Source organism: Apodemus sylvaticus, chromosome 5, assembly GCF_947179515.1.
Source record: "Apodemus sylvaticus chromosome 5, mApoSyl1.1, whole genome shotgun sequence".
Lineage (NCBI taxonomy): Eukaryota > Metazoa > Chordata > Mammalia > Rodentia > Muridae > Apodemus > Apodemus sylvaticus.
Genome location: NC_067476.1, coordinates 92,727,232 through 92,743,460, shown reverse-complemented (window position 1 = coordinate 92,743,460; position 16,229 = coordinate 92,727,232). Strand labels below are relative to the sequence as shown.

Below are 16,229 nucleotides of genomic sequence, written 5' to 3'. Positions count from 1 at the left end.
AGAGAGGCAGAGGAACTTCCAGCCTGAGTTACATAGGTAGAATGTGTCTCGCCATGAGAACAACTTACCGGATCATTCCATAATTAACTCTTAAAAAGTTAGAGAATGAAATGAAATTGAAGAAAACTGTGTGTCATGTAGCCTCTAAAAATTTGGTTTTGATATGTACTGCGTTTGTTTTGTCACTTGTAGCCCTGGCAAGCCTCACTCTCTTTCTAGACCAGAGTGTCTATAAATTCAGGGAGATCCATCTGCATCTGTCTCACAAATGCTGAGATTAAATGCCTGAGCTACCATAACCAGCTTACAATTTGTTACTAGTTGTTCGTCCAGAAATAAGCAATCTAAGCTGGGTGGACTCATCTCAAGGTAATTACACATCTTAAAAGTGTTATCTTTAGGAAAATATAGTAACTTCTTAGAAACAAAGCTGCCCTTTAATTGAGATCATTGCCCCACAAATAAACAGTGCTGTTACTGTATCTTTTTTCATTTTCCAACCCTTCCACAGCCCTTACTCCTCACCGTCTGCACGATGTAGATAAAGGTTGCTGCATAGCGAACTGGCTTGTTGAATCGTAGCTGTAAGTACTAGAAATCAGAAAGAAAAGCAATCAGGAAGCCTGATCCAGAAGTTTAGTCCATTGTCAACATGGTGGGAAGGATGGTGGCGCACAGGCAGACAACGGAGCTGGAGAAGTAGCTGAGTTCTACATCCTGATCCCCAGGCAGCAGGAAGGGAGGGCCAGGGAACCTGGTTTGCTGTTTTGAAACCTCAAAGCTCACCTGAAGTGACATACTTCCTCCAATGAGGCCACACCTCTTAAAGCTTCTTTAGTAAATGCCACTCTCAGATGACTGTGCGGTCAAATATACAAGCCAGTAGGGCCATTCTTATTCAAACCACCACAAGCAGCTGACATTTTTTTCTTTTGTTTCTTGGTATTCCTTTGAATATAGGATTTGGGTTTATAACAGTATTTTATGGTATATTGCCTTGGAAATAACCAGAGGGGGTAAAACATGGATTGCTAAAAGTAAACATATGCTAATATCTAGTTCTTGATCTTTTTTGCAGTAGGATTTGGGTTTATAACAGTATTTTATGGTATATTGCCTTGGAAATAACCAGAGGGGGTAAAACATGGATTGCTAAAAGTAAACATATGCTAATATCTAGTTCTTGATCTTTTTTGCAGTAGTTATGGAAGACAAGTGGACTGCTTGCTTGAAAGTTTACTTTTCTTCTTTTTTGTTGTTGTTGTTTTGTTTTTATTTTATTTTCTATATTCCTTGTTTACATTCCAAATGATTTCCCTTTTCCCAGTTCCCCCCTCCCATAAGTCCCATAAACCCTCTTCCCTCAGCCTATTCACCAATGATCAAACCCCTCCTACTTCTCTGTCCTGGTAATCCCCTGCATTGCTGCATCAAGTCTTTCCTGGACCAAGGCCCTCTTCTTCTTGAGAATCAGTGATATGTTAATTGTGTCTTGGGTATTCAGAGCTTCTGGGCTAATAACTGGTCTTCCTGCTGGACCCACTGATGATAATGCATCTTTTATGTCCATTCTGCCCACAACTTAGCCTAAATTTTTGTTTCTTCTTTTCTAGACTAATTCTGTTAACCTCTTGTTGCCTATTTTAAAACTAAGCCTCGGCAGTATGTTCTATGAGTGCATACTCATGACATTGTGTCTCTTAGGATAGCTCTGATCACACCAATCTCACAATCTCCAGTGATTATGGTTGCCAAACAATGTATGACTGTCTGGCTTGATCTGCTTTCTTGCCTGGCTACACCTGTCTATCTTAAGTTATGCACGTGCTTTCCAGATTTTCTCCAGATTAAATAATTATTTGTATTTAAACTGGTAATTATTATATTTTATATTTTAATATTCTAATTGACATAGAATTACATCACTTCCCCCTTCTATTTTATTCATCAGCTCCTTCGAGTTGCCCTCCCTCAAATCCCTTCTATGGCCCTCCACAAGTTGAAAGTCTCTTTTTTTATTATTATTATGTATGTGGATATGGCTATCTCTGTATCTGTATGCACAAATATCTATACATATAATCTACTAAGTCCTTTATTGTTGCTTGTGCATATTTAAAGCTATTTGTCTCTATTTAAGGACCAGGTCTAAGTCCCAGAAACTAGGTCAAAAGAACCAGCTCCAGGGACAGACCATAAAATCCACAACAAGATCATAAAACTCCCTTCCCAAAGAACTGCCTGAAGACAACCACAAAAATGGAGAAATATCTCAGAACGGATCATCTGTGCTGACCAGCCCTATTTCATCACATGCTTGAATTCATGTCATAGGAATACAGACCAGTGACCACCTGTGACCCCCAGAACCCACCAATGAAATTTTAGATTACCTAATCCTTCTAGAGTGTACCCACCACCCACACCCCCCATTCTCTATAAGAAGGCCTATGTACCTTTGTCTGGGGTCACCATTTTAGAGAATGGTTGACCCCTGCATGCTGACTGCTTCTGCAGAATAAACACTCTTATTTTTGCTTACTATCTAAGTCCAGGGTCTTCCTTCAGTGATATTCACACCCTTCCACACATATGGTTTCAAAGCTAACCATTCTATATTTGACAATCAATAAGAGGACAGTCCTACCCATAGCACCTATGAACCACAACAATTAACACCATGACAAAGTATTTTAAAAGGTACAAAAAGTGCCACTCATATGATGGCAACCAAAAGCTGGGCTTTTTTTATTTTTTTCTTCACTTTTTCAACATTAATTAAAAATGAGGGAGAGATTCTCTTCAAATTTAAAATTTCATATTTGTTCCCAACACTTTTAGTTATATTACTCTCAGGGATATTGATCCAGCTGGCATCCATATTTCTATGCATATTCTCTTTTCTGAGCTCTGTTACTCAGATATACTAAATACTTTTCAGGGTATCAGTCCCTGTTGGGTATGTATGGATGTGGTTAGCTTATAACACAAGAAATTCTAACCTTTCCTTTCTGAAGATCAAACATTCAAAATGAATTCCCCTAAGCCAAATCAGGGCTGCAGCACCACATTCCCGCAGTGGTGCCTAACCGCCCCACTTTGAGCTTCTGTGTATTCTTAGTATCTGCCGGCAGTCCTTTCCTGATGGCTCCATCACCCTGGAGAATGTCACCTCTTTCAATGACATAAGACTATTTTCACCAGCATTAAATCACACAATTCTACATCTGCAAGACTGTATTTGCTCTTCCTTCCAAATGTTTTTCCTCATGAATTGGTTATCTTTGATGAATATATAACCTTTTAACTAGAAGAGAGAACAAAAACCGAGTCTAACAGAAAAATCACATATTCCATGCCTGTTTTTTGAAAGTCCCAATGGTATAATATTTAGTATCATTGCGTTGTTTCTTTTCTTAGAACACTAGACTTGGCCCAGCCACATTATTTCCTAACTTGAGACACATTAGCTCTGCTTTCCATGGTTACTTACACTGAAATTGTAATAATATGAAGCCGATCATGCCCTCGTCTTCAGCCGTCATAACACATCCAATTCATGAAAATAGCCTGGTACACCACACTTGCAAACAAAAACACTTAGTTTGTTTCTATTACTGCTGCTTTAAAACTAACTTTTCTTCTATAGTTTGGTGACAGACTCCTATTTAGTCTATTTGCTTCAGTGGTTAAAAATCCTAAAATTATTCTCTACATTCAGCTAGACTCTAACCCTAAAATAGAAACCTCATTAAAAACCACCACTCCTCAACCAAACAGTATAATGACATATCTATAAGTATCAAAAGATAATTCCTTCATAAATTGAACTAAAATCCTCATAATGTTGGGTTATGTCTTATCAGATATGAAATATCCATTTTAAGACAAATATTTTATAACATAACTTATTTTGATAAAATATCATTATATAACATTTAGACATATTACTTATCAAAGTATTATCAAATTAATGCTATAGACTCTAATTCACAGAACTAAAATTAACTTACTAAAATGTAATACATAAATTTTCAGAGATCACTGTGTGAGATATCATAATCTAAGTGATTTTATTATGAAAACTTTAGATTGAGAGAAGTAGGGAAGTCATCCAATCGAAGACATAATGATAGAATATGAAACATATTTTAAACAGTTTAAGAATAAATATTAAGCTGGGCTTATTAACACAGAAAATGAATATAAGCTAAACTGTAATGAAGACAGCATCAAACTAGAGATAATGAAAATGTATTCTATTGAAACTGAGCTATGCTGGGTGTAATTTGATATCCCTTTAATCCCAGCTCTGAAGAGGCAAAGACAGAGAAAGCTAAGCCTAACTTAGAACACATGGATGAAAATAATTCCTATGCTTTGAGATGGGATGAGCTAGTGATAAAGTTGTACAGATGGATAGTTTCTCCATGAAATCCCACTGCCTATTGATGCACCCAAACAGTTGGCTATTCCTATAATTTATCCACTGTGTTGATTAGTTTCTATGAACTTGAAACAAACTAGAATCAAGCAAAGAAGGAACTTTAATTGAGGAATATCTCCATAGAGTCCATGGGACATTTTCTAAATTAATGATAAAGGATGGTCGAGGCCACTGGTGATAGTGCCACCCTTGGAAAAGTGGTCCTGGGTTGAACAAAAAAGCAGGCAAAGCAAGACATGTAATTAGTGTGCATTCATGGTCTCTGTTTCAATTACTGACTCAGGTGAGTGCCTACTTGAATTTCTTTCTATGTTGAAATGGGATCTATAAGATGAAACAACCACTTTCCTCCCTAACTTGGTTTCAGGCAGTTATTTTTATCACTACAAATTAAAACAAACTAAAATATTCATCCCAAAAGTGATGGGCTCAGAACTCAAGAATGTCTGTTTTTCATCTCACTGAGGGTAATGGTTACTCCTCCGTTATTACTCCAAGCTCCTGTGCAGTGCTAGTCAACTACACATCAATGGCTTGAGAAAGGGGAGGGCCTAATCCACATACATATTTGGAAGTGGGCAGTCAGCCATCTCGCCCCTGTTTTGTTGTTGGTGGTGGTGGTGGTGGCAGTGGTGGTGGTGATAGTGTGTGTGTGTGTGTGTGTGTGTGTGTATTCTTGTTCCAGAGCTAGATCAGTTGTGCCAGCTTGCTTGCCTGGCAATATAATGGCAGTATTCCAAGGGACAAACACAGAAGCTATAAATTGCATAAGGTCTAGAGTCCAAACTCACAAATTGTTTGCAAATTTTTATTCATTAAAGCAAATGACAAAAGTGGTTGATGTTCAAGGACTGGAAAATGTAGTCCACTTATTTCAGTCTTTCACACCTGAAAAGATGTTAAAAGTCATACATTTTACTACATAGTGGGGCATAAAGAACAAAGCTCAAATACCACAGTATTTGAGGGAACAATGTTTGCAATCCCATAGGAAGAGCAACAATACCAATCAACAAGACCTCCCCCAACCCAGCTCCCAGGAACTCAACCACCAACCAAAGAGTGCATATAGAGGGACCCATGGATCCAGCTGCAAACATAGCAGAGGATGACCTTGTAGGGCATCAATGGGAGGAGAGGCCCTTGCTCCTGTGAAGGCTCAATGCCCCAGAGTAGGATAATGCTACAGCCTGGAGGCAGAGTGGGAGAGTGGATGGGGGAGCACCCTCATAGAAGCAGAGGGAGAGGAGATGGACTAGGGGGTTTCTGGGGCCAAGACCAGAAAAAGGGGATAACATTTGAAATGTAAATAAAGAGGATATCCAATAATAATAAAAAATGAGAGAGAAAATAATAGAAATGCTGACATACCATTCTAGCCCAGATCTATAAAAATAACTACATGTCCTATCTCACCCACTGTAGGAATCCTTGGAGACAGAAGTATTATTAACATATTTGGAGTGTGAAAACCAGATATAGAGTGCTTAAGAACTTTTCCGTGTGGTACAGCTAGCACATGGCAGAACCATCATTCAAAGCCAAGTAGGCTTACACTTAGAGTTCATGCTATTCACTTGTCTTGCCCACACTGCCAATTCTTATTCTTATCTCAAAATAATCTTACAAGTACTTTACACAGTCCTTATGTCTTCCTGTCACATAAGGGTCTTAAAGAATCCTTGGGCAAGCAATAGTACGTTTAAAATAGGTTTGTATACTAAATTTAACATGTAAATTTGAAAGGAGTTTGAATCTCTTCAGAGTTGGCCTCGCCTAGGTGCATTAAAAGCCATATGTCATAGGTTTCTCAGGTTAGAGTCCTCGATTTCCTGCAAATTATGTGTTTGCAATTTGCTGAATTGCTTTTGCAATTCTCACTCACTTTACTAAAATTAGATACAAGTTGCAAGGTTTAGAGAAGCCAGGATTTTTTCGTGTGAATATATTGCTCAATTATTTTTAAGTAAACATAGAACCTTTGTTAACCTAATTATGTATTTCCAAGGCTATACTCACTCAAATTTGACTACAGAATAAGCTATCTCTTATTCCCTGAGGTGAGAGCTACGATTTTTGTGCTGACAAAGACCAAATGAATTAATACAGATAACACTTAGAACAGTACTTGGCACACAGCTAAATATGTATAGCCTTGTGTTATAATTGTTTTACTCATTTATTGTTTGTTTTCTGTTGCCTGAGTGCAATCCCCACGAGGGTGTACAGCACTTTACCACATGTGCTCAAGACCTGAAGGTGTGCATAGGACAGAGAAAGTGCTGAATCGCTATTATTTAAATGGATAGCTAATCCAAGAGGAAACATAGATATGAGAGTTGAAAATGCTAACAACATTTCCAGAACAAAACTAGAAAACTCAGCAATGTCTTCTACAGCCAAATCTTCATTCATGGATGAGAAAATCTAGGCCACGTTTTGGTTTTCAGAAGTATATTACAACTGAATGGCATATGTGCACAGTTTGTAGAGCTAAGCATACATTTACTTGTTTTTCTCTTGAGGTTAAGTCTTAGAATATGGCTGTTGAATTGCCCAGCTGTGATTAATTTCTTAGCATCAGGATAATTAATGTTGAACATTTGGGATATGATTGTCCATGAAACTGCATATCTTAAGACCTACTGGAAAATATTTATTTGTGGCAACTGTTTTGGAAGATTAGAGAAACATTTTGTGAAAATCTCACAGATTTCTTTAAAGCAAGTTTTTTTTTTTTTTCTGAGTCTTCTGCTGTGACTTTCAGGGTTTTTACTGGCAATGAACTAAAGAACTTAAATATGTTTTTCTTCACAAAAACTGATTTATAAGCACACTTAAATAATGGGCATGAAAATTCAGTTTGAACATGTTGGTTTTATTTAACATTGTTTCAAGGCCCAAATTCCATAGTCTTATTTTCCCTTCAGTACAATAATTTCCATATTTTTATTATTTGGGAATTCTTCCTACTAAAATATTTCTCACATTTTTTCAAAATATTCCCATCTGCTACTTAAAACTGGAGTGCAGTAATAATTAGCATTAGGGAGCTACTGTTTGATATACAGGCCATTCAACAATCATATACAAATATTGGCTTCTCTGTAGATTTTCATCTAGTTTTAAAACATGTCTAACATACCTATCTAGATTTTACTTTTCTCTGCTGGAAAAAAATAATACTAGTATCATGTATTCAGCTTACCTTTTCAGAGTGGCCATGCTAATGACAATAAAAATGGCATTACCTCTTTTAATCTTAATTATCTTTCATCAATTAAACAGTGCATCAGTTTTTATACCATTGCTCCTTATTAAATCATGGAAATATACAGTGGGAGTGGCATTACTAGTTATCTTCTACATAGTGAAACAGATGTGTCTATAGCTAAAACCTAGCACTATACCTTCAACTCCATACCACATATTGACTGTTGAAACAGTGTGGAATTGCCTTGAAAATAGTCATCTACAACTGAGGTCAAGATGTCATAGAAAAACAAAAAACCCAAGGAAAACAAAGACATTTTGTGTGGAAAGCAAGTGCCATCTCCTTCCTGTAGGCAGGGAGGAAATGGGCTCTTACCTCATAGGTGCTTGTGATGCCAGATCTGTAGAACACAGGAAGAAAGAGCTCAGATGTGAAAAAGACCACAAATGCATATGAAATGAGGAAAATGAGGAAGGAGGCACCAAAGCGGTAGACTTCAGCAGGAGTCCCCAAGACGGTGACAGCTGACATGAAGCTGGCTGTCAGAGACAACGCTACAGGGCCAAAGCTCATTTGCCTTCCTCCTACTAAGAATTCCCGAGATGTTTTCTTTTTTCTCTCCTTTATTGCAAAGAATACGCCAATTCCCGAGGAAATCACGAAGAGGCCTGCAAACACAACATAATCCCAAGCTTCAAAGTTCTTCACCCCCATGTTTGGAAGTGGAACAGAAGAGAGTCCCTTTCAAGCAGGGCTCCCTCAGATATTCCCAACAGCCAGTGATCTTTTGAGACAGAAGGAAGAATTTGATTCTCTGAAGAGTTGAAGATCACCCATCCATGTGTAAATTTTCAGATACCAAACTATCCTCAAAGTTCTCAAAAGCTGGCTGTGAAAAGAGCAATTAGTAGTGAAACTGGCACCAAGGGGGAAAAATGACAAATTGAGATCGGATTCTGGCCACTAGCAGTCTGCTTTTCTCCTGAAGCATCTGCCAGAGGACTTCTGAAGCCACTGAGGGTAGAGGGAGTAGGTTGGCCCGTCAGCATGCTTTTTTATCTCCTAGATTTTTTTTAAAGAAAGTTAAACATTATTAGGAAACATGGAAGTGATAAAATTCGACCACTTCAGCATTTTTTTATTCCTGAAGTGGAACATAAAAATGCAAACACAACTGTCAGTGGCATCTGCCTCCTGACTAAGAGAGTGCGAAGTGTTCATACCTATAATTGCCAGGGCAGTGGGGTGCAGGGTAAAGAGCAGTGAGCTGGTAATCCAGAGACCTTTGCCCATATCACGACTCAATCACAAATGAGTTACTGTTAATAAAGCACTTCACTTTCCTGAGTTTCCCCTGGAACACTAGGATAAGACATCATGAGACTTTGAATCTCACACTTTCTGACCCCTTTTGTTCTTCTGTCTTTGCACTTAGAATGGAAAACTTTAAATAGAGCAATCTCTGTTCACCTTCCAACTCAGAGAACGGATTAGCCAGTAATTGATAAATCACCTGCAGCCCACATTATTTTCTCCTCCACTCCTTTATTTTCACTTGTTTTCTATACTTGCATCCAAAGGCTACGTTAGCATTAGGACCAAGTCAAGTAAGAGGATAAGGAAGATGGAGTAGGATATTCCAGTTTCTCTTTGTAGATCCTTGGACAGCTGGAAGCATCTTTTAGTCGGACAATTGTTAAGATATTCTCTTTGTTCACACTGCTTCTCTGTCCTCATCTCTACAAATCCCTCCTCGTATACAGGATCTGGTTATGTCTCCTCAGCTTTGTAGCCTGTCTGACCCCTCCAGTCCAATTCTTGTAGTGATCCCTTCACTCTCCTTCATACCTGGCAATTCTTCTCATCTGTTTTCAGCAATTTCTGCTCCTCCAAGCCTGTCTGTGTATACGTAGATCTGATGCTACAAATGACTCGCTTCATAGAAAGAGGCAAAAGATTTACCTCCTGTTCTCTGTAAATATGAGTCACTATAGAAAGTAGTCAAAATCCAAATGGAGAAATTTTAAGTTATCTGTGATATCCAACAACTGAACACTTTCTCTTAAACAGAAGGAACTCTTAAATGTTGCTTTTGGAGAACTAAGCCAGTCTTGATTATTAGTTCAGGCTAGATGGCAATCTCATTTCCTAATTCTCTTCAGGGACCTGTATTAGGTGTGAGAATGTTCCAAAGGCAGCTACAAGAAGTGAAGACCTTCCCCCCTACAAAAAACCCTTTGTGTTCCATTATTGAAATTTCTTCCCTAGATTTGCACAATATATGGAATTTTTATATATGGGACACTGAATTATTACTATCTTTACCTTAACTACCATTTTAATTATTTTTATCAGAAATCTCAGGTGTTCCGTGACTTATTTTCTTCAATTTATTCAGCTTTGCAGATGTTGTATATTTAAAAACTGAAGGTTTGTAATCATCTTTGCCAAGTCTTCCAGAACTGCTTTTTTCTTATACTTTGTATTTGATTTTGTTCTCCATGTTATATTTTAAAACAATTATTTCACTATTTGAAGTCTTTCTATCATTACACTCACTGTGGTGCTCTGTGACCAGGGAGCTTCACATTATCATGATAAGTATATCTGTGTCATGAACAGTGAACATGATAAGCAAACGTGCATGCTATGGTGGAGCTACTGACCATTTCTCTTTCTCTCTCTATATGAGTGTGTTACAGTGACTCATAAGTGTTTAACTGATAGGAATACTGATGTAGCTCTCAAATTAAATTATTACTACAAGGAGAAGCTCTTGAAGAAAATTAAAGGTCCTATCAGGGTGAATATTAGAAATAAATGCACCCTTAATATTGAAGTATAGAAAGCTATAGTAGTATATATAGTATGGATAGACTCAAATTAGCCATATCATCCCACTAATCTTAATCTAGAGTAAATTCTGCTTTCTTCTCTTCTGTGAGGTCTGAGAGAGGTGTAAAATAAAAAAGAAAATTGTGAAGCTATTATGTCTTGTCTTAATCAGGGTTTCTATTCCTGCACAAACATCATGGTCAAGAAACAAGTTGGGGAGGAAAGGGTTTATTCAGTTTACACTTCCACACTGCTGTTCATCACTAAAGGAAGTCAAGACTGGAACTCAAGCATGTCAGGAAGCAGGAGCTGATGCAGAGGCCAGGGAAGGATATTCCTTACTGGCTTGCTTCCCATGGCTTGCTCAGCTTGCTCTCTTATAGAACCCAAGCCTCTCAGCCCAGGGATGCCACCACCCACAAAGGGCCTCCTCCCTTGATCCCTAATTGATAAAATGCCCCACAGCTGGATCTCATGGAGGCATATCCCCAACTGAAGCTCCTTTCTCTGTAATAATTCCAGCCTGTGTCAAGTTGACACACAAAACCAACCAGTACAATGTCATTTCATAGAATTTCAGAAATAAATCCATTTCAACAACATAAAAGATAGTGATTAAACCAGCAAATGTAGAAGCTGTGATAGATTATCCAGATTAATAATGAAGATAGCTCTGCAAGATAATAGACTTTTCAATGCAGATGAGTAACTTACTATTACATTAAGGAACCATCCATGACTTTAGTAGCCAGAGAATAAGGTTCATTGCTTGATGTCAAAGGACAAGCTAACTCTCTTGTTAATGACTAGGGTAACTGATTAATTTTAATGGAAATCAATGCCCATTTACAATCCTGAACATCCCTAGGCTCTAAGTACACCCTAAATGAAATGACAATACTTTGAGGACTACACATTTATTTTATATCATGATTTACTGAATAATTTAAGTCAACTGTGCAGCAAATGAATCTTTACAAACTTTTGCTGAGAAGTTAAAAAGTACCTGGTCACCCACGATGATGACAGAGATGCATACATTCAATTCTTCCGTGCCTGCTAATATTGCAATCTTTCTTCAGCATACAGACAAAGGAATAATTTCAACTTTCTAGTCTTGTTATCTAATAAACACATTTGATAACCCTAGCTTTCACACATAGTGATTTCTCAGATGTCAACAAAAGAAAATGAAAATCTTTTGAAAAAATTCATCACCACTGTAAATGTTACTAAAAATATTAATGCTAACCGGGACAATGTCAACCATCAAAGTTAACAATTGTTTACAAAACATTTATTCCAAATTATTTTAATGATTCAAGATTTCAGTGGAAAAAATAATTGCAGATATGGTAGAAACAACATAAAAAACATAGTTAGAAGGGAAGGGGATATGACTCAATGGTAAAAATCTGAACGTATAAAAATATGCTAATTATTGATGGAAGAATATTCAGGTGTTTGTATGTTTGTTTGTTTGTTTGGTTGGTTGGTTTTAGGTAATGTCTACTACTAATAAAAATGATGTTAACATTATTTGTGTAGCAAAAATATTTATAACAGATTTATAATAGTATAATGTTAGTTATCAAACTTGTATTAATGCTTGAAAACACTGGCTCTAAGTTTGAAAATTCTATTGTGGAAAAAGAAAGCCACTTTTGCCATGGTATTACATGACTGCAGACTGACAGTTGAAAAGGAGGGACATGGAAAGCTTCTGTTACAATCCCTTCTATAACAATCCCAACCCTTAGACCCTACCCACCTACCCAAAGTATTAGCCTATACGAAAGCACTGAAGAGAACTCTTGGAAAATGTGATAAGGATACTTAAAGTGTAACTCTCTACAACTAATGGCTTCTGATAGGGGTTCAGGTGGTGAAGAACTTCATTTTCTTTAAGGAACTGGCCACTGGGAGTTTGATCATTTTCCAGCAAGGATATGGGCAAAACAAATTGCACTTGTTTGATTTTCTTTTCTTATTTTTTTTAATTCTTCTTGTTTTTGGGGGGTGAGGGCTCACAAGGATGGATACTAGACCTAGGAGAACTGGGAAGAGAATGTGGTCAGGGTTCATGATGTGAAATTCCCAAATAATCAATAAAAATATTTTAATAAAAAGTGAAAAAATACTACTATCAACCATTATTGCACGCAAAACAGTCTTTTTATGAAAAAGGGAACCAGACCATTTGGCAAAATTCACTGCTGTCTTATCTTAAATAGTTGCCACAGTCAACCAACCACCACCAAACATCACCACTCTTATCTATTAGCATAAAGGCAGGATGGCTGTTCAACCATAAAAGCTTATGCTTTACTGATGTTGTATTAGAATTTCATCAATTGCCCTGGCTAGCTTTTTTTCAGCTTGATATAAGGAAAAGTCTTTGGGTTAAAATGGTGTCCCGCATCCAGCCTGCCACAGGGCTAGGGCTACCGTGGGAGGCAGACTTGGGAAGTTTGACTGTCTCTTCCCCACACAGGCCCATTGGGCTATGTCAGGATCCTGCTGCAGGGGGTGGGGTGGGGAGGGAGTGTGTGGGGACACACAGTCTGAGGTTCCTCCTAGGCCAGCTCAATGATCCTGCCTTGCTTAGAGATGGAGGATTGCAGGTTCTAGTTCTTGAACACTACAAAACACTGTAAGATGTCTCAGAAGAGCTGAGAACAAAGTGGCTGCCTTCAAGGCTGGCTCTAGCCTGGGGCTGAAGGGGAAAGGGGGTTGTGGGGATGAAAGTGTTTGGCTCAGCTCTTTAGAGGATGACCTGCTCCATGATTCTCCACTGTGGGTCATGGGAAGAGGCAGCTCATGGTTTTAAAGCATTTATTTCCATGGTAGAGAGTTGTGAGGAGTGAAACCATACCCCCATTTTCTCAGGGTGGGCCTGAGGTTAAATACCTTTTACAGGGAGGAGTGTCTTGGAAGAAGAGCTTAATTCTCTAAGCCCTTCAAGCCTTTAAGTACCTCATTAAAATGGAGATCTGTCTTGAGGCTGCATGATCTCTGGTCACCCCTGGAGAAGCATAGCCCTACTTGACAGATGGCCACAAAATTATGGAGAGCTGAGGCCTCTTGTCAGGAACCTAGTGTCTGGGAGCATGAGCCAACACCTTGCATCTCTTGAAGGAACACCTGCTGGGTCACTGGGGTTTAAACCTAGCTCAACCAGAAGAGAGGCTGTCTTCCCTTTCACAAAAGTCATCTGAGACGAAGAAACTTCAGTTGAGAAAGGCCTCCATAGAATCAGGCTGTCTGCAGCAAACTTGTCGAACATTTTCTTAACTAGGGATTGATGTGGAAAGCCCCAAGCCATTGTGGTGGGGATTCCCTTGATCTGGTGGTCTGTGTTTTATAAGAAAGCAAGCTGAAAAAGCCATCAGGAACAAGCCAGTAAGTAGCATCCCTTGATTCCAGGTTCCTGCCTGTCTTACCTTTCCTCAATTAACTATGATTCAGGATATGTAAGCCCAATAAACCCTTGATCCCCAAGTTGTTCTTTTTCATGGTATTTCATTACATCAATAATAACCCTATGACAATTGACAATCAATGATGTATTTTTTTAATCTAAGTACATACATTTTGGAAGTTATTGTATAAGTCACAGATACTAGTATGATAGGAACATAATTTTAATATAATTATACTGAGACACCCAAAATCATGCAACTGCCTTTACTGCTCTAATTGCTTTCTTGAAGTGGTCTGATACTACAACACTACTAAGCCCGGGGCATGTCTTATTTTGACTTTGCTATAGCTTTTCCTTGTAGTGGTCTCAGCAGAAAATCAGAACCCTGTTTGACTTTTAGAGATTGGACTGCTTCGTTTAATATTAACATTACTATGTGTTAATATTCAATCAACAAGACTTGTAAACACCTTGTATGAGACAGTGACTTCTTGTTCAAAACATAGCCATTACATCCATGAGGTTCAAGGTTAAGAACTAAAAGCTTGTGGCTGAAGAATCAAGGGACATTGATACACTTAATCAAATCCAGTCCAGAAACACTTTTATTCATGTGATTCCTATTAGTCTTGGCTTAAAACATGGCTGCCAAGGATGTGAAGAATGCTTTAGTAAAAAGAATGCACTGCTTTTAACATGTCAATGATTATAATCTATTATGTCAGCCTATTAGTCTGCTATGTTCTGCTATTTTTTTCTACATTTTTGCCAATTCTTACCTTTGGTAGCATTTAATATCATCATACTCTTTTCCTATTTTATATTAAAATTCAACCCATGCAGAGTTCATATAGTTTATAAGACTCAAAACCACATTTTAATAACTTCTCAGGAAAAACAAAAGAATTCTTAAATTTATTAGTAGATTCTTATGTCAAAAATTCACAGAGAGAAGTATGCTACTTTGATGTGAAGAAAATCCAGTATCTTCTCACCATATTCCAGGGATCTCAAATGCAAACATCTGTGACAACGCATATTGACTAAACATTTTTAAAAGGCAGATTTCAGAGTCTATATATTAAGAGCAGCAGATATCAGCAATCTATGCTAAAACAGACTAATGACAAAAGAATCCTATAGTAACAAGTAGGATGTTTAAAGACAATATCTAGAAGAATTTTAATCTAGCAACATGGCTGTTCTGGCAAGGGGTCAACTGAGAACAGCACAGAAAAGAGAGGCTACTTAAGAGCAGAAAGAAAGAGAGGAGAGAAAAAGAGAGAGAGAGAGAGAGAGAGAGAGAGAGAGAGAGAGAGAGAGAGAGAGAGAGAGAAGAGGGAGGAAGGGAGGGAGGGAGGGAGGGAAGGAGGGAAAGGAAGAGGGAGAGGGTGGTTGTGGTGTGTGGGTGAGTGTGTGTGTGTGTGTGTGTGTGTGTGTGTGTGAGCGCACACTCACATGTATGCATGCGTGTGTGTGTGTGTGTGTGTGTGTGTGTGTGTGTGTATGTGGCAGTTTTACCAGGATGGTTTTACAGAGATTGGCTAGACACAGGTGAAGAATGAACGAGCCAGAAAATGAGTAGACAGAATATTAGAACATATTGTTATAGTTAATATGAAGCCAAGCAGAGTAGTTCAGGCAGAGGCCAAGAGAAGCCAGATTGAACCAATCAGCTTGGAGGATTAGATTGTATGGAGGCTAGAAGCTTCCAGATCCAGGCCTAGGGATTAAACAGAGAAACACTCTGGGCTCAGCACAACCCATGTATTTGTACAGCTTGTGTATGGCTCTATCTCATCCCTTCATCTGAGGAAATAAAAGTGACATTTACAATAGCTAGCTGATCATGAGGCGTACGGTCCTTCACTCCTTAACACTAGGATCCTCACAAACAACTCAACTGCTGAACAACAAAGGCTGGACCCAGCACTGTGACCTGGGGTGCTCATACTCTGAATCAACTGTAAGGGGAAACTTTTGCTAAGTTTGTGCTTATAGACATGAACATAGGAATTTTGAATTGAAGCCCAAGTGGAAAGGAGTCTACTGTTGCTAATATTTATATTTATTTTACTTTACATTTTATGTAACTATAAAAATGTGTAAACTCATTGATTTATAATCAAATGAAGATACACTTGAAGATAGTAGCCTATCTAAACCTTTGTATCTAGCAATGTTTGTTCTATGAAATCTCATTAACAAATTTTCATGAATATAAGTATTATACTATCTTGACAAAGGGTTCCCTATATAGTAACTTTCTTTTTATCTTCTCAGTAAACTTAGTACAAAATTTGCTTTAT

At 38.0% G+C, this 16,229-nt stretch overlaps 1 protein-coding gene across 1 annotated transcript in view; it reads right to left on the bottom strand.

The window, feature by feature from the left end:
- Slc5a12 (solute carrier family 5 member 12) overlaps nt 1-8,375 on the bottom strand; it is a 43,967-nt gene extending 35,592 nt beyond the window's left edge. Inside the window, exons 1-2 of the mRNA XM_052181395.1 lie at nt 8,037-8,375; nt 526-591 (exon numbers count right to left, since the gene is read on the bottom strand). Of these exons, the coding sequence (XP_052037355.1) occupies nt 526-591; nt 8,037-8,375 (405 nt within the window). The remainder of the gene's footprint in view (nt 1-525; nt 592-8,036) is intronic.
- Nucleotides 8,376-16,229: the final 7,854 nt, after the last annotated feature.